This window comes from Aquarana catesbeiana, linkage group LG12, assembly GCF_042186555.1.
Source record: "Aquarana catesbeiana isolate 2022-GZ linkage group LG12, ASM4218655v1, whole genome shotgun sequence".
NCBI lineage: Eukaryota > Metazoa > Chordata > Amphibia > Anura > Ranidae > Aquarana > Aquarana catesbeiana.
The window spans coordinates 118,816,363-118,838,800 of record NC_133335.1 but is presented as its reverse complement, the minus strand read 5'-3'; the positions used below and the strand labels follow the sequence as shown (position 1 = coordinate 118,838,800).

At 44.7% G+C, this 22,438-nt stretch overlaps 1 protein-coding gene across 5 annotated transcripts in view; it reads left to right on the top strand.

Moving 5' to 3' along the window:
- COASY (Coenzyme A synthase) overlaps positions 1-22,438 on the top strand; it is a 747,507-nt gene that overhangs the window by 665,403 nt on the left and 59,666 nt on the right. The window contains exon 8 of one of the 5 annotated variants that reach the window (XM_073608303.1): positions 8,181-8,740. The exons of 2 other annotated variants lie outside the window; for them this stretch is intronic. In XM_073608303.1, the coding sequence (XP_073464404.1) occupies positions 8,181-8,432 (252 nt within the window). In that variant the 3' untranslated portion in view covers positions 8,433-8,740. Of the gene's footprint in view, positions 1-8,180; positions 8,741-22,438 lie in introns of those variants that run through there. 2 more of the 5 variants (XM_073608301.1, XM_073608299.1) reach the window with 2 other exon arrangements.

Genomic DNA, 22,438 nt, shown 5'->3' with positions numbered 1-22,438 from the left:
AAATTTACACCCTAAGAAACCCCTGAAGGTGGTGCTTGGTTTTCGGGGTCCCGTACGCGGCTAGGCTCCCAAAAAGGCTCACACATGTGGTATCCCTGTTCTCAGGAAAAGCAACAGAATGTATTTTGGGGTGTAATTTCACATATGCCCATGGCATGTTTGAGCAATATATCATTTAGTGACAACTTTGTGCAAAAAAAAAAAAAATTGTCTTTTTCCCGCAACTTGTGTCACAATATAAAATATTCCATGCACTTGACATGCCTCTCAGCAAATAGCTTAGGGTGTCTACTTTCCAAAATGGGGTCATTTGGGGGGGGGGGTTTGAACTGTCCTGGCATTTTATGCACAACATTTAGAAGCTTATGTCACGCATCACCCACTCTTCTAACCACTTGAAGATAAAGCCCTTTCTGACACTTTTTGTTTACATGAAAATTTTTTTTTTTTTTGCAAGAAAATTACTTTGAACCCCCAAACATTATATATTTTTTAAAGCAAAGATTAAAATGGTGGGTGTTTCAATTTTTTTTTCACACAGTATTTGCGCAGCAATTTTTCAAACGCATTTTTTGGGGAAAAAACACACTTTTTTAGTTTTAATGCACTAAAACACACTATATTGCCCAAATGTTTGATGAAATTAGAAAGATGATCTTAGGCCGAGTACATGGATACCAAACACGACGTGCTTTAAAATTGCACACAAACGTGCAATGGCATCAAACTACATACATTTTTAAAAGCCTTTACAGGTTACCACTTTAGATTTACAGAGGAGGTCTACTATTAAAATTACTTCCCTCGATCTGACCTTCGCGGTGATACCTCACATGCATGGGGCAATTGCTGTTTACATTTGACGCCAGACTGACGCTTGTGTTCGCCTTTGCGCGAGAGCAGGGGGGAACGGGTGCTTTTTTTTTTTCTTTCTTTTTTCTTTTTTGCTCTTTTATATTATTTTTAAACTGTTCCTTTCATTTTTTTTTTATCATTTTTATTGTTATCTCAGGGAATGTAAATATCCCCTATGATAGCAATAGGTAGTGACAGGTACTCTTTTTTTGAAAAAATTGGGGTCTATTAGACCCTAGACCCTAGATCTCTCCTCTGCCCTCAAAGCATCTGACCACACCAAGATCGGTGTGATAAAATGCTTTCCCAATGGCACTGTTTGCATCCGGCGAAATCTAAGTCATGAAATGCTCGTAGCTTCCGGTTTCTTAGGTCATGATTGGTGCCATTCTGGTCTCTGATCAGCTCTATGGTCAGCTGGCCAAATCACCGGCTGCATTCTCGGGTTCCCTGTTGGGACAGAAGAGCCAGAGAAAACCATGGAAGACGGTGGGGGACACACATTCCCTCCCACTGTTTGTAAAAGCAGTCTAGAGGCTAATTAGCCACTAGGATTGCTTTTACATGAAAGCCGACCGCTGGCTGAAAAGAATGGTACCAAGATGATACCTAAACCTGCAGGCATCTTTCTGGTATAACCACTCAAAGTTCAGCAACATACCAGTATGTTGCTGGTCCTTGTTGGGCATATATTGTAATCTTTTGTAACATTACAGTATAACAGTAAGACTTGCCATACCTGCAAAGCAAATACAAAAAAAAATAGTAAAAAGATAAAACATTTTTTAATGCAACCTGTGCCTAAAATATATATATGCCGAAGCATGGGGGCATCCACCCGCAAAAGGTAGGAGCAAATCACTCCTCCGCCCCTGCTGCCCCCATGCTTCGGCATATATGCTGAAGTATGTAACTGTGGTGGTGAAATCACCTCCGACAGCGCTGGAGTCACGGCTTTATGTATCGTGGGAGCAAATGCTGTTGCTGTCAAGATAAATAAATCAGCGCTGCAGCTGAATGGCGTACCTGAAAACAAAAAAATGGTTAACAATAAAACACAGTAAACAGTTAAAGTATAAAAAAATTACATACCTGAAAAGCAAACATGATAAAACATAACAACAATAAAACATTGCAGAATAGAATACAGTAAAAAAGAGCAGAACAATAGAGAGATAATAGAGAGAGAACAATAAAACGACAACTATTTTTGTTTGTTTTTTTTGTTTTTTGTTTTTTTTTACATTTTTTTTGTAACTGTAACCGGTTCCAGGCTTGGGTCTCTTAAAATGCGGTGGTATCTTGGGAGACCCTGTGAAAGTGTGCCTAGTCTGTGCAGTGCTGTACCCTACACTAAAACTTAACTAGTGTATGGTAGCGCTCAAAACATTCACCAATGCAAAGACCAGGATTGTAAGGACAATAATAGCAGGTGTCACGCCTATATCCGTGCTTTCTGCAGACACAACATTTTCTTTGGGGGGCTCGTTGGGTAGGGGTACGTGGGAGGACATAAGGAAAATGCCTCTCATGCAGCCGGCTTACTGCATTTGGATTGGGAAGGTGAGGTGGAGCACCGTCTGGAAACAGAAGGGCTCTGATGATCTCTTCCTGGAATTTAAGGAAGGATCCAGTCCATCCTGAAGCTCTGTATAGCACATGAGCGTTCAGCAAAGCCAATTGAAATAAGTATACAGACACTTTTTTATACCAGCGTCTGGCCTTACGGGCAACTAGGTACGGCGCCAAAAACTGGTCGTTGAGGTCCACCCCTCCCATATTTTGGTTATATTCGTGGACACAGAGGGGTTTCTCCACAACACCAGTCGTCGTAGTAATTTTGATCGTCGTGTCTGCATGATGGGAGGTAAGAACAAAAACATTCTTATTATCCCTCCACTTCATAGCGAGCAAATTATTACACTGCAACAGGCTCTCTCCCCCAGCCTAAGACTGGAATCTACAAGAAGCTGGGGAAAGCCCCGGAGATTAGGTCGCACGGTGCCACATGCTCCAATCTGATGATTAAAAAGGTGACTAAAAAGTGGCACGCTTGTGTAATAATTGTCCACATATAAGTTGCAACCCTTTCCGAATAAGGGTGACCCCAAGTCCCACACAATCTTGCCAGCGCTTCCTATGTAGTCAGGGCAGTTTGTCAGCTCTACGTGGCTATCTTTTCCCTCATAAAAATACATGTATAGCCTGTGGCCCTGTCACAGAGCTTATACATCTTGACCCCGTATCTGGCACGCTTGCCGGGAAGGTACTGTTTGAATGACAAGTGGCTAGAAAACTTAATCAGGGACTCATCAACGTAGACAACTTGATGGGGAGTAAACAAGTCTGCAAAACCTTGGTTGAAGTGGTTTACGAGGGGCCGAATTTTGTAGAGCCGATCGTATCCAGGGTCTCCACGAGGATGACAGAGTTCATTGCTGTTGAAGTGCATGAACCGCAAGATCTGCTCGTATCGTGCCCTGGTCATGGAGGCAGAGAACAAGGGCATATGGTGAATTGGGTCAGTGGACCAATATGACCGCAGCTCACTCTTTTTAGTTATGCCCATGTTGAGGGAAAGGCCCAGAAAGAGCTTAAATTCGGAGACCGTAATTGGTCTCCAATCTCTTGGAGGGGAGGACTGAGGAATAGTGGCGATGTGTTAACCAGCGTACAAATTGCTTTGGTCCACAATAGATCTATAGAGATCTTCGGTGAAAAACAGCGAATAAAAATCAAGTGGCGTAAAATCAACTGTTTCCATGTGAAGGCTAGGTTGGCCAGTGAATGGGGGAAGTACGGGTGCTGCAGAAGTGGTGGGTTCCCAATTAGGATTGGCGAATGCAGCAGGAAGGGCACTGTGGGCATGACGGGCCTGTGTTTGTCTTCTTGGTGGCAGCGGGACACTACTTGTGCTTGCCACCTCGCCAGCTTGAACTGCACTTATGGGACTCGCCACGTCACCAAGTGTTACTGCAGTGCTGGATGTACGACCAGGGTGTACTAAGCCGCTGGTGCTTGCCAGATCACCAGAAGGAATAGCGGCGCTAGTACTGCTCTGCTCCATACGAGAGCCCTGCGGTTCTTGCACCTCAACAGCAGAAGAAGATTGGGGTCTGGTACGCCTGACCTTGGCAGGGACCACAACTCCGTAATCAGAGCTATCTGTCATGGAGCCGCTGCTGTCTACAGATTCATATTCTGAGCCTGAATCTGACAGATGAATGACTTCCTCTTCACTATCTGTCATGCTCAGAAACGTGTGGGCCTCTTCACTAGTGTACCTTCAGTTTGCCATTTTGGGCTCTAAATTTAGTGGTACACTAGTGAGACTCACAGGCAAAAAAGCTCCTGACTGTTAGCGACTGTATCAAATGCTACCAAAAAACTGTTAGCGATCGCAGGGATCAGGCCTGACTCAACGAACGCTGCAGTTATGTGTTTAGTGTTTTGTAAGTGACAGTGATCGATCGATACTGCACTTGGGTGGGCTGGGCTGGGCGGAGAGGCAAAACGCAGGTGCTAGCAGGTATCTGGGCTGATCCCGCTAACACTGCACTTTTGGGAACCCTAAACTGCTGGGGACGCTAGTATAGATCTGATCGGATCAGATATTATACCACTAAGGGAGGTGTATGCTGCGCGCGTGGGTGTTAGCGGTACTGGCACTAACCTGAAGCTGCCTGGGGCGATGCAGACCCTATCTTACCCTAAAACTTAACCTATATCACCGCCGGGCGATTAGGGGGTTAAACCTGTATTAGGTAATAAATGGCGGGTGCCCTTAAACTATAATAAACAAACTAACCAGCGTCACCTGTAACAGTTATACGGTGATCACTGGTGAAAGGGTTAACTAGGGGGCAATCAGGGGTTAAAACCTTTACTAGGTAGTATACGGGGGCCCCTGACGCTATAAAAAGCTGACGGCGAACCTAAATACTTACCTCCCTAACTAGCGTCACCTGTGACACTAGCAAAAACGATCAGAAAAACGATCGCTTAGTGACACTGGCGACGGGGGGTGAAAACTTTATTAGGGGGGTTAGGGGGGTACCCTAGACCTAAAGGGGCCTAACAACACTAACTGCCCTACCACTTATAACTGTAACAAAATGACACCAATGCAATAATCAGAAAAAAGAAAGACTGCTATTGGTGTCACTGTGACAGGGGGTTGATCGGGGGTGTTGGGGGATGAAATGTGTGCCTAGAATGTTCTACTGTAAGTGTTGTGTTTGGTGCACTTACTTGGATGTCTTCTCTCCTCGGGAGCCGGAACGAAAAGGCTTCCCGAGGAGCGATGACATCGCTTCCTCTGCCGCTGTTTACATTACAGCAGCAGAGGAAGCCTGTCATTCGCCAGGAGCGATCGTGAGGGGGTGGCCATGAGTCAGTGGCCTCCCTCTCGCTTCGGATCGCTCCTGACATGAATCCGACCGCCGCAGGCACCAGGGGGGGGTCCGATCAGACGCCCCGCCCTCGGGCAAGCAGGGACGTACAGGTAAGCCCTTATGCCTGCCCGTGCCATTGTGCCGATGTACATCGGCGTGCGGCAGTCGGCAACTGGTTAAGCATCTCATCTCCAGCTAGAATAAATTGGATTGGATTACGGAAGTGACGTCAAATGTCACTTCCGCGCTTGTAAGACCGCTGCACAAATACGGTGTGACATAAAGTATCGCAACGACCGCTATTTTATTCTCTAGGGTGTCTGAGAATATATATATATATATGTTTGGGGGTTCCAAGTAATTTTCTAGCAAAAAACCTGATTTTAACTTGTAAACAACAAGTTTGAAAAATAGAACTGATCCTTTAGTAGTTAAACAAGCAAGAACAAGGTGCTATATCCAAGTTAACGGAGAACCATGATTTAGTTATACGGAAGGCTGATAAGTGAGGAGCAGTAGTGGTAATTAGTGCCGTACAATACCGTACCGAAGCGCTGAGACAATCAGAAGACTCCAATATTTATTTCCCTCTTAAACACAGATCCACATTGACATTTAAATCCCTTTTAAAAATAATAATATTTATAAAGGTAAATTGCTTGGGGTTTTGAGTGGAAAGACAACGGAATATTTAGTGGTGAACAATCCAGTGACTCCAGTCTTTCACCACTTGCCCAAAATACATAAATTACAAGCCCCTGTATGAGGATGTCCCATTGTTGCAGGGATAGGTTCTCTTTTAGACCCGTAAAGTGAGTGGGTTGATTTACATCTTCTGCCGCTTAGCCAGAGACTCCCGGGCTATATCCAAGATACAGGAGATGTTTTATCACAGTGGAAAATGCCCAATGGACGGGATTTTTCCTGGGTAACTTTGGATGTCACTGTGCTGTATTCCTCTATACCCCATTCTTTAGCCTTAACCACTTCCTATAGCTAAAATACAGCTACAGCGCGGGCTCACATTGCCGGGAGGGCATCTATGGACGTCCTCCTTTGATCGCACTTCCCGTGTGCCCCTTGCGATGCGCATCGGCACGAATCTGTGATCGCAGATCAGGGTAAAGAGCCAATCACAGAGCTTTTTACCAAGTGACCAGCTGTGTCCAATCACAGCTGATCACAGTTTACGCAGGATCTGCCTGACTGCACGAGGAGCATAGAGCCAATAACCGGCAAATCCACAGAGGGGACATTTACACTGATAATCAGGGCATCCCCAACAGTGCCCACAAGTGATGCCTGTCAGTGCCCATCAGTGCTGCCTGTTAGTGCCCATCAGTAAGCATCAGTGCTATATATCGGTGCCGCCTCATCCGTGCCCATTGGTGCAGCTTATCGGTGGAGACTCATCAGTGGAGAAAAATTACTTATTTCGAAAACTTTTTATTTTTTTCAAAATGATCAGTATTTTTTTCATTTGTTTTAGCAAAAAATAAGACACAGTGGTGATTAAATACCACCAAAATAAAGCTCTATCTGTCTCAAAACATGATAAATATTTAGTTTGAGTACAGTGTTGCATGACCGCACAATTGTCATTCAAAGTGTGACAGCGCTGAAAGCTGAAACTCAGCCTGAGCAGGAAAGGGGTGAAAGTGCCCAGTAGGCAAGTGGTTAAAGGCCGTGAGTTGCCATCTAAACAAATACAGCCTATACTCTTTGAAGCTTCAGGAGCACCTTCTCAGTTGTATTGAATTTTTGTTGACGCATAACTTTTTCCTTTTCGATTACACTCATTATTTACAGCTTTGTGGTACCGATGGGACCTACATTTTCTCCATCGCTAGCCAATCTCTATATGGGGTGGTGGGAGGATTTTATTATTTTTCCCCATGAGAATCCCTTTTTATGATCCTTTACTTTGGTACGAAAGATTTATTGATCTACTAATTATGTGGGATGCGAAGCGGACATATTTCTCCCTTCGTCTTTCAGGACTGCACCTGGAGAGAGAGCGCAGCTCCACCCACTTTCCCAGGAAACACTGCAGTCAGTTTTCTTTAAAGACTGGAGACTTCCACCATGGCCTCAGTTGTAGTGTTTCCTCCGCCATGGTGGAAGCGCTGCAGGGAACCAGGGGTATGCTACGCTTTCTCCAGGTGGGGAGAGTATGGGGCATACCGGTATTTTTGTTTTTCTCTGCAGGCCAGCCCAGCTTCCTCCCTTACATGTGGTGCATGCTCTGGCATCCCCTCCTCCTCATACTCGGCGAGTGTCAGGCTGCTGGGGGTCCCCGCTCCTCTAGACCGGCGGCACAGGCTAAGGAGGAATGGCATGTAAGCGGCGTCTCCCCCATCCCCAAAGCCTGGGCCTTCTGGGTTCCGATGGCGACTGCGTCATTACGGCTGGGGGCGGTACTTCTGGCGGCACGACGTGGCTTTTTGGTTCCGGCCGCTGGAATGCAAGAGGAGGGGGTGGCCTCTTCCGGCTGACATCATTTCCGGCCCTCGCAGCGGCGAGCAGACTGGGAAATTTAAATTAAAAGCTGCAACTGCCATTGTAAGTCCTTGCAGCAATGGAGGAGGAACAAACGGCGGTGGCAGGAGCAGGAGCCATGCAAGTCAGCCAGGCCCAGGTAAGCAGGGACAGTGGTCTCTGTCTTTTACACTATGGGCCATGTACTATTTTCTTTCCTTAATTCTAAATAGGATTAGGAAGCCTGCAACACTCTTCCTGATTCTGTATATTAGGAAGAATGAATTGTTATCTATTAAAAGTATCTATTATCTATTAAAAGTGTGGGGGGATTCACTGGCTGCGGTATCAAACACCGTTAAAGGGTTAGCTCCTCTATTTGGCAGCATGTTATGTTTTACAATGATTGAAGATGCATGGTAATGAGGAATGGTTATTTTTGGTGTATTTCAGAAAGTTAAAGAAAAGACCAAACATTCCTCCCCTCCTACTAAGAGGAAGTGTCCGTCATGTAAAAAAGAAATTGGAGAGTCCTGGATCAAGGTGTTATGCAGGTCCTGTATAGCAGATTTAGTTAAGGAGGAAACCACTCCAGCTACACCTGCGACTCAGCAAGGAGAATTATTAAGCTCCTTCCGGAAGGAACTGGCGAACACATTTGAGACGTTCCGGTCATATCTGGATAAACGCCCAGCTGCCATCTAGTGGCAGCACAGTACCCCATTCTCATTCATCTGTTTCTGCATCCAGAGGGGGCAGTGATTCAGAGGATGAAGAGCGAAGTGGAAGGAAGAAGCGGATGAAGAGAAAGAGATTTCTTCTTCTTCCTCACCTTATAAATTATCCTTAGAGGAGGTGGATGATCTTCTTAAGACTATACACACAACTCTGAACATCACAGAGGATAAAACCCAGTTGTCATTACATGATAAAATGTTCCAAGGCATGGGTGAAGTGAAACACAGGGTATTTCCAGTACATAAGTTTCTATCGGAGATAATAAAAAGACAATGAAAGGACCCAGAGAGGGCCCCTTTCTTTTCCAAATCCCTTAAATGGAGGTTTCCTTTTGAAGAGGATAGCTCTCAAGTCTGGAACAAATGACCAAAGCTTGACGCAGCTTTTTCTCAAGTGTCAAGGAACACAGATCTTGCATTTAAGGATATGGGTATCCTAAACGATGCCATGGCCAAGAGGGTGCACTCCCTATTAAAGAAAGCATGGAATGCAACCCTAGCAAACTTGAAACCAGCTATGGCTTCAACCGTGGTAGCCAGGAACTTAGAGCACTGGCTGGAACAGTTGAAAGCTCATATAGAAGCAGGAACTCCCCGTAAGGACCTGTTGGATACACTGCCAGTACTACTGAAAGCAGTGTGGGGTACATGGCAGATGCCTGGGCTGAATCTGTAAAAATGTCAGCCAGATTCTCAGCTTTCGTAAACTCAGCCCGTAGAGCTTTATGGGTTAAGACATGGACTGGGGATACAGCCTCAAAGACCAAACTATGTGGTCTAACCTTTGAGGGAGATTGTCTTTGGTCCGGATCTTGAAGCCATACTTGATAGAACGGCTGATAAGAAAAAGGCCTTCCCAGTAAAGAAGAAAGTGATCCCTCAGGAGAATAAAAATGTTCGTGTTTTTCTCAAAACCCCGGACAAGAAAGACAGGTTACAAAAAACCATGGAGGTCTCAGAGAGGAAGGGGCAAGTCAGGAGTACTGTTTCACCCCCCCTACCCAAAACACAAAAGACCAGTGACTGTCTTCCGACTGTGGGAGCGAGGTTACAGACCTTGTTTCCACAGTGGAAGACGATGACAACCAGTCCGTTTATCCTCAAAACAATATTGGAGGGTTACAGACTGGAATTCTCTCAACCCCCACCTGTTCGTTTTTATGTAACCCAGGCTCCCTGAGACCTAGGGAAATTTGTTGCAATGATATCAATCCTACAGGAATTGATCGGACAGAGGGTGATCATAAATGTTCCCCCCAAAGAGGAAGAACAGGGGTGCTATTTACACATATTCCTTGTAAAGAAGCCTTTAGGCAAATTCAGATTGATTCTGAACCTGAAGATACTAAATAGATCAATCAGGTACAAGAAATTCAAAATGGACACAATTTTTTCAGTGAAGGCTCTCCTGACCCCAGGATGTTTTTTGGCATCCATAGATTTGAGGGATGCGTATCTCAATGTGCCTATAGCACCAGCATCGCAGAAACACCTAAGGTTTGCGGCCAAGATGGGAGACTCAATCTCACATCTTCAGTTCAGAGCTCTTCCTTTCGGGCTGTCCTCCTCGCCGAGGATATTCGCGAAGATTGTAGCAGAGGCCTTAGCTCCCCTCAGAGTAAAAGGAATATCGATTGTCCCATATTTAGACAATCTTTAGACAATATTTGCCAAAACAAGAGATATTAGTGAAAGATCTGAAGGAGACAAAGAGACACTTGGAGGGTCTCGGCTGGATAATAAACAAGGAGAAATGAAACATGATTCCGTCTCGGACAATAAAATTTCTGGGATATACCATCGATTCCATACAGGAGAGAATCTTTCTCCTGGAGGAAAAGATAGAGAAGGTCCAAAATGCAGTAAAAAAGACCCAGACAAACCTACCAATTTTTATCAGGGCAGCTATGTCAGTATTGGGACTCCTCACTGCATCAATACCAGCAGTACAATGGGCATGTCTCTATGCAAGGGATCTCCAACAGACAATTCTGAGAAATTGGTCCTATGGGGAGCCGCTGGAAAAATTGATCAGAATGCCCCCTCAGGTTCAGAGGAAGCTCTGGTGGTGGAGGAGTCGCCCAAACCTGGACAAGGGCCTGCTCTGGTGTTTTTCCATAGAAAGGAGGATAACACGCAAGTTCTTGGGTTTGGGGCACCCATCTGGAAGGGCAGATGGCTCAAGGAACTTGGACAAACAGGGAAGCCAAGAGATCCTTCAATTGGAGAGCGCTAAGGGCTATTCTCCTAGGACTATGGGCCTTCGAGGATCTAGTCCAGGGTCACCATGTTCAAGTACTGTCGGACAACGCCACAGTAGTGGCCTATGTAACAAGGCAAAAGATAAATACTTGCCTCACATTCAAAATGAATATAGGCACCACATCCCTACAATATACGGAAAAGGAAAAATTGGGATTTTAAAGGTGCAAACAGGGTGACACAAATATTTATGTACAAAATTTCACATTTTATTTAGAAAAATTGATAAAAACATAGTTGTAAAAAGAGTTTACATGCAATGTACTGAAACAATCTTTGTATAGTGCAACCGAAGGATTGATTTCTCAACATGTTTCACCACACATCGTGGCTTCTTCAGGAGAGTAGTATCTATCAAGCACTAAGAGAACAATACAGTAAATTACAAAGTACACAAAAAAAAGACAAAGAAAAAAACACTATAAATACAAGGCAAAAAAATATATTGTACCACACATCCAAACTGCCAATGCAACCTTTAAGTCAAATATGGGATCTGTTTACCTGTATGCAGGTCTTTCAAAAAATTGAAATAGCGAATTGTATGCAAACTCAAGTAGTTGAGCTACTAAAATCAGGAAGCAAGCCCAGCCAGAGGATCAGTTAATGACCACAGAGGGTAGGTAAACTCGTGTTTTTAACTGATGGAAGAGATCCTAAAATGTGAGTGGAGAAAGGAATATAATGATCTTTAATTTACGTCTCTTAATTCTTAATTTTTCAATATTTATCTTTTATCTCTTTTTTACTTTTTATTTTGGAAAATAAATAAATAAAAATATAAACAATGTAATAGAATCTGTACCTGTAATAAAGGACTGGCTTGAGACCAAGGAGTCCAGGTTTATCAAGCTGCTTTAATTCATGTTCTTTCCAGGACAGAACCCCAAAAAAGGGGGGAGGAAAAGGACAAACGAAAAAGCCTAGAGACAACAGCAATATTTCAGTCAGGGGACCCAAAACAAAAGCAAGGGTTTCCTCAAAGATTAATCTAAAATTTCCTCAGAGTAGCATGAAATACCTGGATCAGCTGGTAAATGAAGAAAATTACATCCTCCTCCGCTCAGGCTGTATCTCTATTGAACCACCACCAGAGTGTTTAACAAGGCAAGGATGCACGAGAAGCAAGGTGTTGCTATCCTCAACCCTTCATATTCTGTCCTGGGCAGAAAACAACTTAAGGTCCCTAACAGCGGTGCACCTAAAGGGAGATCTGAATCTAGTAGCAGATTTTCTGAGCAGAGAAAGGATACTAGAATCAGAATGGCGTCTGAACTCAGAAGTATTTCAGAGGCTAACAGAAAGATGGGGAGCTCCTCAGATTTGTTTGCATCCCAAACCAACACAAAGGTGGAGGCCTATTTTTCACTAAACAGGCAAGCTCAAGCAAAAGGATTGGATGCACTGGCACAGCTGTGGAAATTCCGCTTGTGCTACGCCTTCCCCCCCTTTTCAGTTAATCCCGTTGGTACTAAAGAAACTTCAAAGAGAGGCCACGAGTATGATTCTAGTGGCTCCCTTTTGGCCCAAGAGGGCCTGGTTTTCAACTGTGCAGAGGATGGCGGTGGAACCTCATTGGGTACTTCCCCTGCGAAAAGATCTCCTAACTCGGGGACCCCTACAACATCCCAATATCAAGCACCTCAACCTGACAGGCTGGTTACTGAGGAGCAGATCCTAAAAAGTAAAGTCTTGTCAGAAAAACTGGTATCTACCCTTTTAACCACTAAGCCACCGCCCACCGTCATATGACGGCTGGACGAGGCTTCTGTTATTCTGGGAGGACGTCATATGACGTCCTCGCCTTCCCGAGCCACTAGGGGGCGCGCGCGCGCCGCCGGCGGCACGCGCGCGCGCCCGTCGTGTCACTCGGGACCCGGTGCGCGTGCCCGGCGGCCGCGATGTCCGCCGGGCACCCGCGATTGCCGGGTAACACAGCAGGAGCGTGGATCTGTGCATGTAAACACAGATCCACGTCCTGTCAGAGAGGAGAGGAGACCGATGGTGTGTCCCTTGTACATAGGGACAGCGATCGGTCACCTCCCCCAGTCAGTCCCCTCCCCCCACAGTTAGAATCACCTCCTTAGGTAATACATTAACCCCTCGAGCGCCCCCTAGTGTTAACCCCTTCCCTGCCAGTCACATTTACACAGTAATCAATGCAATTTTATAGCATTGATCGCTGTATAAATGTGAATGGTCCCAAAAATGTGTCAAAAGTGTCCGATGTGTCCGCCGCAATATCGCAGTCACAATAAAAATTGCAGATCGCCGCCATTACTAGTAAAAAATAAATAAATAATAAAAATGCTATAAATCTATCCCGTATTTTGTAGACGCTATAACTTTTGCGCAAACCAATCAATATACGCTTATCGCAATTTTTTTTTACCAAAAATATGTAGAAGAATACGTATCGGCCTAAACTGAGGAAAAAATTTGTTAAAAAAAAAAAAAAATTGGATATTTACTATAGCAAAAAGTAAAAAATATTGTGTTTTTTCAAAATTGTCCCTCTTCTTTTGTTTATAGCGCAAGAAATAAAAACCGCAGAGGTGATCAAATACCACCAAAAGAAAGCTCTATTTGTGGGAAAAAAATGATAAAAATTTAATTAAGGTGCAGTGTAACACGACCGCGCAATTGTCATTCAAAGTGCGACAGCGCTGAAAACTGAAAAATGGCTTGGGCAGGAAGGGGGTGTACGTGCCCTGTATTGAGGTGGTTAAGTAGCCAAACAAAGGTTACCAGAGCAATTTATTTTAAAACATGGAAGCGTTTTAATTCCTGGTGCACAACTTGGATGTTTTCACCACAGGAAATTATTTCGGTTTTGGAATTCCTCCATGAGGGCATGGAGATGGGGCTAGCAGCTAGTACCCTAGGTTCAAGTGGCCGCTTTATCGGTTTTTCTTGAGAGACAGTTATCTCAGGAGCCGCTTATAATTAGACTCTTTAAGGCATTGGCCAGAGCTAGGCCAATACCTTTTAAGTTTTTTCCAAAATGGGACCTATCCTTAGTATTACAGGGATGTTCTTTTACCAGAGACTAATACAGCCAGATATAGATTTAACAATAGTTAATATGTTTCTTTTGTCAACTTAAGCCGCGTACACACGGGTCGAATGTCGGGAGACAACGGCCGGTTTAAAAAAAAAAAAAAAACACGGCTGACATTCGGTCTGTGTGTATGTCAGTCTGTCCGACCAAAGCCAGCTTCTGTCAGATGTGACCAGCAGCCAACTGACTCCCGATCAGCACTGTAAGCCAATGGCAGAGAGCACTGATCGGAGTGTTCTGGCAGGGGGCGTCCCTCTGTCAGAACACAACAGCTCAGCGGGGGAAAATCGGTAAACTAACCTTGCATAATTAATCTCATCAAGAAAAATGTACCTATTCTTTATTCCAATGTTGTTACATAGCATGTTATCCAAAGGGTTTTGTTTTTCCAGCTGCTGTCACGCTCCCATTTTTCATTCTCTCCTTTGGCTTAGCCATATATGCTTTAACAAAAAGGGAAAAATTTGGATATCCTACGCTGGTTGCTTCCGCTGTGGCACAGGTACTTGTAAATACTGCAGAGTACATAGTGTTAACCAAATTTTTGTTTCCTTTGCCACGGGTGAGGGAGATAGGTTTCTGCAATACACATTATGTTGTATATTTGATCCAATGCATAGCCTTAAAATTGCAATATGTGGGCTGCACAATACGCCCTTTGTGCTCACGTATTGCCGAACATTACTGTGATAGTGTAAAAAAAAATGCTAAAAACATCTCTAATGTATCTAATCATTATTGAGATGTACACAGGGGAGATGGGTCTTAAAGGATAACTAAAGGTTCAGTTTTTTTTTTAAAGAAATGTCATACTTCCCTCTTCTGTGCAGTTGGTTATGCACAGAGTGGCCTCGATCCTCCTCTTCTGGGGTCCCCCAGCGGCTCTCCTGGCTCCTCTTCTCTTGTGCCTCGTCTGAAAAGCGCTCCCATGGGTGCGCTCCCATGTCCTGCTGCTGCGTCTGTTGACACGGACAGCTCAAACAATCTAATCATGACCCGAGACACTGGTTGGAGCGGGTGTGCTCGTCCCCCGGTGCAGGAACGATCGTGCTTCAGGGGCCTGATGCACTCCAAGAGGTTTTTCACCTCAATGCATAGAATGCATTGAGGTGAAAAACTGTAAGGGTTTACGACCCCTTTAATTCTCCTTCTGTGGTATTGAGAGAGTTCAACCTGTTGACAGAGGACACCTATCATAAAATTTTAGAACATGGGGTGTATTGGATACCTAAGTTACATTCCCCAAGGGTTAAACCATAGGTTGGATGCGGACTTGTATTTGACATGACAGCATTTTCTTTCATTGTTTCATTTTTGGCACTAATCATACACCTAAAGAAACATAGCACAAGAGGAAAAATTGGATTTTAACCACTTCAGTACCAGGCACTTTCGCACCTTCCTGCCCAAGCCAATTTTCAGCTTTCAGCGCTGTCGCAATTTAATTGACAATTGCGCGTTCAAGTACCCAAACAAATTTTTTATCTATTTTGTTTCCCCAAATATAGCTTTCTTTTGGTGGTATTTGATCACCTCTGCGATTTTTTACTTTTTGCGCAACAAATAAAAAAAGACCGAAAATTTAGAAAAAATAAAGTTTTTCTTTGTTTCTGTTAATTTTTTTTGTAAATAAGTAAGTTTTCTTCTTCAATGACAGGCACTTATATGGCTGCACTGATGGGCACCGATGAGCACTGATGATGGGCACTCATAGGCGGCACTGATGGGAGGCACAGATGATCACTGAGAGGTGGCACTGATGGACACTCATGGGTGGCATTGCTGGACATCACTTTTATCTGGACCATAATGTTGCCAGTCAGTGCCCGTTTGTGGGCACTGATTGGCATCTATTGTGCATATTTTTTCATATGTGGATGGCCATGGGGTACATACCTGGCCATCCACATGTTGCCCCCTTCCCTGGTGGTCCTGGGCGGCATGATGGTGGTCCTGGGTGGGCCATCCGAGGGGGGGCTGCGCTGATAAACAGCGCAGATCCCCCTGTCAGGAGAGCCGCCGATCGGCTCTCCTCTACTCACGTCTGTCAGACGCAAGTGAGGAAAAGCCGACCACTGGCTCTTCCTGTTTAAACTGTGATCAGCCGTGGTTGGACACGGCTGATCACGTGGTAAAGAGCCTCCATTGGAATTTACAACCACATGTATACAGCCCCCGAAGAGAATGAATATACAACTTTACAGCCCCCCAGAGAGGCACCCCCATGTAATGTTGATAAATACATTGAAACACTGTGCAGAGATATCAATAAGGAATGGTATCTATTGCTTATAATGTGTTATTGTGCTGTACAGAGACAACAAAAAGCATTCAATGTAATATAAGGTATGCAACTACAACCCCTGGCAAAAATTATGGAATCACCAGTCCCTGAGGATGTTCCTTCAGTTGTTTATTGTTGTAGAAAAAAAGCAGATCACAGACATGGCCAAAAACTAAAGGCATTTCAAATGGCAACTTTCTGGCTTTAAGAAACACTAAAAGAAATCAAGAAAAATAATTGTGGTGGCCAGTAACAGTTAGATTTATAGAACAAGCACAGGGAATAAATGATGGAATCACTCAATTCTGAGGAACAAATTATGGAATCACCCTGTAAATTTTCATTACAAACACTAACACCTGCATCAGATTAAATCTGCTTGTTAGTACAGTAGGTGACCGCGATATTGTGTCAATCTCGCCACATTTCTCAGCGAGATCTGACACCTGCGAGCCCCGTCGCGGGAGCCAGCGCCGAGATGGCTCACTCATCGGGAAAGGAAAACTTTTTCCTTTCGCAATGAGTGACAGACAGTGCTGACAGCTGTATGGTATGAATCCTGAGGGGGGAACGCTGCGCCAAATTTTTAATTAAAAACCGGCGTGGGTTGTCGGGGTCTGCGGGCAAGGGGCTTATCGGAATCCGGGATCCCCCCTTTAATAAGGGGGCACCCAGATCCAGGCCCCCCACCCTATGTGAATGAGTATGGGGTACATGGTACCCCTACCCATTCACCTAGGGAAAAAAGTGTCAATAAAAAAAAACACACTACACAGATTTTAAGAATAATTTATTAGGCAGCTCCGGGGTCTCCTTCTGAATTCTCCCGGTGTTCGGCCTCTTCTCTGACTCTGGGGTCACGCCCCCTTATGACGCCAGAGTCCCTGCGCATGCTGGGACCGTAACGTCACAAGGGGGCGGGGTCACCGCCTATATAAATGGCTCCACAGCTCACACACAGCATTCCAGCTGGAGAGAGCGTTGTGTCAACTTCGGAAGAAGAGAAGAAGCGGTGAGACAGCGGCGAGGCAGCAGACCAGGCCCCTCCCTGGCAAAAAAGCTGGAAGAAGACAGCGGAGGTGCCCGGGAGAAGAAGCCACGAGACAGCTGCGACAAGACAGTGGCAGCAGACCGGGCCCCTCCCTGGCAAAAGAGCTGGAAGAAGACAGCGGAGGGGCCCGGGAGAAGAGGCCGAACACCGGGAGAAGTCGGAAGGAGACCCCCCGAAGTCGGAAGAAGACCCCGTAGCTGCCTAATAAATTATTCTTAAAATCTGTGTAGTGTGGTTTTTTTTTTAGTGACACTTTTTTCCCTAGGTGAATGGGTAGGGGTACCATGTACCCCATACTCATTCACATAGGGTGGGGGGCCGGGATCTGGGGGCCCCCTTATTAAAGGGGGGCTCCCGGATTCTGATAAGCCCCCCGCCCGCAGACCCCGACAACCAGCGGCCAGGGTTGTCGGGAAGAGGCCCTTGTCCTCATCAACACGATGAGGAAGAGGCCCTTGGCGCGAAAGGGGCCGGGATCTGGGGGCCCCCTTATTAAAGGGGGGCTCCCGGATTCCGATAAGCCCCCCGCCCGCAGACCCCGACAACCAGCGGGATCTGGGGGCCCCCTTATTAAAGGGGGGCTCCCGGATTCCGATAAGCCCCCCGCCCGCAGACCCCGACAACCAGCGGCCAGGGTTGTCGGGAAGAGGCCCTTGTCCTCATCAACATGGGGACAAGGTGCTTTGGGGTGGGGGGGCCGCAGGGCGCCCCCCTCCCCCAAGGCACTCACCCCCCCATGTTGAGGGCATGCAGACTGGTACGGCTCAGGAGGGGGGGCGCTCGCTCGTCCCCACCCCCTTTCCTGGCTGGTCGGGCTGCGTACTCGGATTAGGGTCTGGTATGGATTTTGGGGGGGACCCCCACGCCGATTTTTCGGCGTAGGGGGTTCCCCTTACCATCCATACCAGACCTAAGGGCCTGGTATGCCCCCGAGGGGGGAACCCAAAATTTGGAGCGGCGTTCCCCCCTCAGGATTCATACCAGACAGCTGTCAGCACTGCCTGTCACTCATCGCGAAAGGAAAAAAAGTTTTCCTTTCCCGATGAGTGAGCCAGCGCGACATGCACAGTACCCTGTCGCCGAGAACCAGCACGATGGTATCGCGCTGGAAACACAATCTCGTGGTCAGGTACTGTATGTAGGTAAAAAGGAGTGATCACACCTTGGAGAGCTGTTGCAACAAGTGGACTGACATGAAGCATGGCTCCAACACCAGAGATGTCAATTGAAAAAAAGGAGAGGATTATCAAACTCCTTAAAGAGGGTAAATCATCACGCAGTGTTGCACAAGATGTTGGTTGTTCACAGTCGGCTGTGTCTAAAACATGGACCAAATACAAACAACATGGGAAGGTGGTTAAAGGCAAGCATACTGGTAGACCAAGGAAGACATCAAAGCGTCAAGACAGAAAACTTAAAGCAATATGCCTTGAAAACAGAAAATTTACAACAAAACAAATGAGGAACAAATGGGAGGAAACTGGAGTCAACATCTGTGACCGAACTGTAAGAAACCGCCTAAAGGAAATGGGATTTACATACAGAAAAGCTAAAAGAAAGCCATCTCTAACACCTAAACACAAAAAAACAAGGTTACAATGGGCTAAGCAAAGGCAATCGTGGACTGTGGATGATTAGATGAAAGTCATATTCAGTGATGAATCTCGAATCTGCATTGGGCAAGGTGATGATGCTGGAACTTTTGTTTGGTGCCGTTCCAATGAGATTTATGCAGACGATGTCTGAAGAAAACATGCAAATTTCCACAGTCAATTATGATATGGGGCTGCATGTCAGGTAAAGGCACTGGGGAGATGGCTGTCATTAAATCTTCAATAAATGCACAGGTTTACATTGAAGTTTTGGACACTTTTCTTATCCCATCTATTGAAAGGATGTTTGGGGATGATGAAATCATTTATCAAGATGATAATGCATCTTGCCATAGAGCAAAAACTGTGAAAAAATTCCTTGAAGAAAGACACATAAGGTCAATGTCATGGCCTGCAAACAGTCCGGATCTCAATCCAATTGAAAATCTGTGGTGGAAGTTAAAGAAAATGGTCCATGACAAGGCTCCAACCTGCAAAGATGATTTGGCAACAGCAATCAGAGAAGGCTGGAGCCAGATTGATGAAGAGTACTGTTTATCACTCATTAAGTCAATGCCTCAGAGACTGCAAGCAGTTATAAAAGCCAGAGGTGGTACAACAAAGTACTAGTGATGTGTTGGAGTGTTATTTTGTTTGTTTTTCATGATTCCATAATTTTTTCCTCGGAATTGAGTGATTCCATAATGTATTCCCTGTGCTTGTTCTATAAATCTAACTGTTACTGGCCACAATTATTTTTCTTGATTTCTTTTAGTGTTTCTTAAAGTCAGAAAGTTGCTATTTGAAATGGCTTTAGTTTTTGGCGATGTCTGTGATCTGCTTTATTTCTACAACAATAAACAACTGAAGGAACATCCTCAGGGACTGATAATGCCATAATTTTTGCCAGGGGTTGTGTATAGAGGAGGGGTGCAACTAACCAATGTGTTTCACACTAATGGCTTCTTCAAGGGTTTATGGGGTGCCATTGCATATGGTTGCTGAAATATAAAATATCATGTTTTAATATATGGCATATGCCATTTTTCTTTATGACTTCTCTGGGATGTGGTGTTAAATTACACAACCAAACCAATTACTGTTGTTTTTTGGACTTATCTTACACCGGTTCAGTATGCAACTCCACTAGAGGGAGCTCCCGTTCAGTGATTTTTCTATAGGACTTATTATCTTTTTAGTGAGAGATTAGCAGTATTTCTTTCTGAGAGGTTTTTTTTTTTAAATATATATTTATACATATGTCTTGGATAAGGTGTCTGCACTATCCTGCGTTATTTTCAATTTCATTTTTACTTTATTTGTAATGTTTTATTCTTTGTTGTTTTTGTACTCCTGTGACTCAATAAATCATGTGATTATCAATACACAATTTAAATGTTTTTGATAATCCTTTATATCAGCCATAATTAAGGCTTAATGGCCAAAACATGTTGGCTATTTTACAGTTGTATTCATTTGATTCAATAAAGGAAGTAAAAACCAAACGACAACAAACACTCAGCCTTGCTTATATCCAAGAATGATTGTATGCAACCAGATTGGAGCGTGTATGGGGAATAATTAAAACTACAATTATTGTCCTTTAAATGTGGAAGGACCGAAGGTCGCACAAAGAGTCTAAACACAATTATACCAATATCCAAAAAGGTATATTGGGATATATTCTTGGAGGTTTATGTTATAAAGTAAAACAGTCACTGGCTAACGACCTAGGCTGAAGCAAAGCTGTCTCAAACGGCTGGGAACATAGGCACTGCAACAGAAGAGGGGAGGGAAAGAGAGGCGCCAAGTACACCTACAAGAAAATCAGAGGTGATCCCTTGGAATCACCAAGGGAGAGTCCAGTCCACGCTGGTGCTGCTGGAGGTCGGAACCACCATGGGAAGTGGTCCTGGATTCTGGACGATTCACCAAGGAGTCACTACGAGGAGGGAGCTGTCAAGCTCTGTCAAACAATCTGTCAGACCCTGGGACTGTGTGGCAATGGGGATGCATTTCAGGGGCAAACCATGCCTCCTTACTCAGCCCCTCAGGACTTGTATTACATTATTGTACTTTTTATAATAAACTGTTTTACACCATTGGTGGCTTTGCACCTCTTATTCCCTCCCCTCTTCAATAAAGGAAGACCTGGTTTTGTTGACCTACCGACGTGCTGACTTTTTCTGTAGTGGATTGTGTCTTGTGCAGGCACCAGAAGACTCAGTCTGAGCACCGGTTCAGGAACTATGGATTGAGAAGCTGGTAGCGCTGTTGCACCTGTTTATAAGGCATTTGATAAGTATAATTTTTTTCATTGCCATATTGTATTTGACCATCAGAGGGATTATACTGTGTAGACACTTTCCTTTTAAAGTTATTGTAAAGTCTCGTCTTTTTTGTTATTTAAAAAAAAAATGTTATACTTACCTGCTCTGTGCAGTGGATTTGCACAGGGCAGCCCAGATCCTCCTCTTCTTGAGTCCCTCTTCACTGCTTCTGGACCCTCCCTCCTGTCAGGTGCCCCCACAGCAAGCAGCTTGCTGTGGGGGCACCCGAGCCAAGCTGCAGCTCCGTGTGTCCATTCAGATGCGGAGCTGCAGTTTGACAGCAGCGGGAGCCAATGACGCCACTGCTGTGTCTCAGCCAATCACTAGGGAGAGTCCCGGATGACCGAGGGACTCGCGGACATAGCTGGATAGAGAGGGTGAGGAAATAGCACACTTTTTGTATGTTTTTTCAGTTTACTCTCATACTCATAATACCTATGGAACACTATATTAAGTCTTGCTGGCATCCAGTGCCATCTACTGCACTATAATGTGCTCTATTTTCATTTATACCACATTGTTTGCTACCACTATTGCACCTTGTGGAGCGGCAGGAGCCGCCTCTTTGAAGTATCTGCTATGGAGTGTGGATATGAGTAATCCCATGCACTGATCCAAGGAGAAGTGGTGGTTGTTGCCCCTATTGAATAACAGTACTGGAAACCTCATGTTTCTGGAGGTATTTTGCTATGGTAAGCAGATGGTGTACATTTGTTGTTGGTGACAATAGTCTGCAGTGGATTCACGCACCATGTCCTTTCACAGATCCGGACTGCTTTATGTGGACTTTTATTCATGTTAATTTTTCTTTTCTTTTTTTAGGAATGATTTATTAATGCACATTTATAATTGAACTTAATTGTGTACAGTACCTTGCAAAAGTATTCACCCCCTTGGCACTTTTTGTGTTTTATTGCCTCACAACCTGGAATTAACATGGGTTGTTTGAGGATTTACATCATTTAATTTACAGAACATGTCCACAACTTTAAAGATTTTTTTTTTTTTTTTGTGAAGCAAACATCAAATAGGACAAAATAACAGAAAATGTGCATAAGTATTCACCCCCTAAAGCCAATACTTTGTAGAGCCACCTTTTGCAGCTATCACAGCTCCAAGTCGCTTTGGATAAGTCTCTATGAGCTTGCCACACCTCACCACTGGAATTTTTGCCCATTCCTCCTTGCAAAACTGCTCCAGCTCCTTCAAGTTGGTTGGTTTGCGCTTGTGAACAGCAATCTTTAAGTCTGTACTAAGTATTTAATCGGAGATGTCTGTAAACTACCCAAATCCTCCCACAGACATCTAGGAAAAAATAAGAGGCGCTTTCAAACAAAAAATCAAGTGTATTAAACACAGTGATGGTGTGACCCTCTACACATGTGTATGTGAAC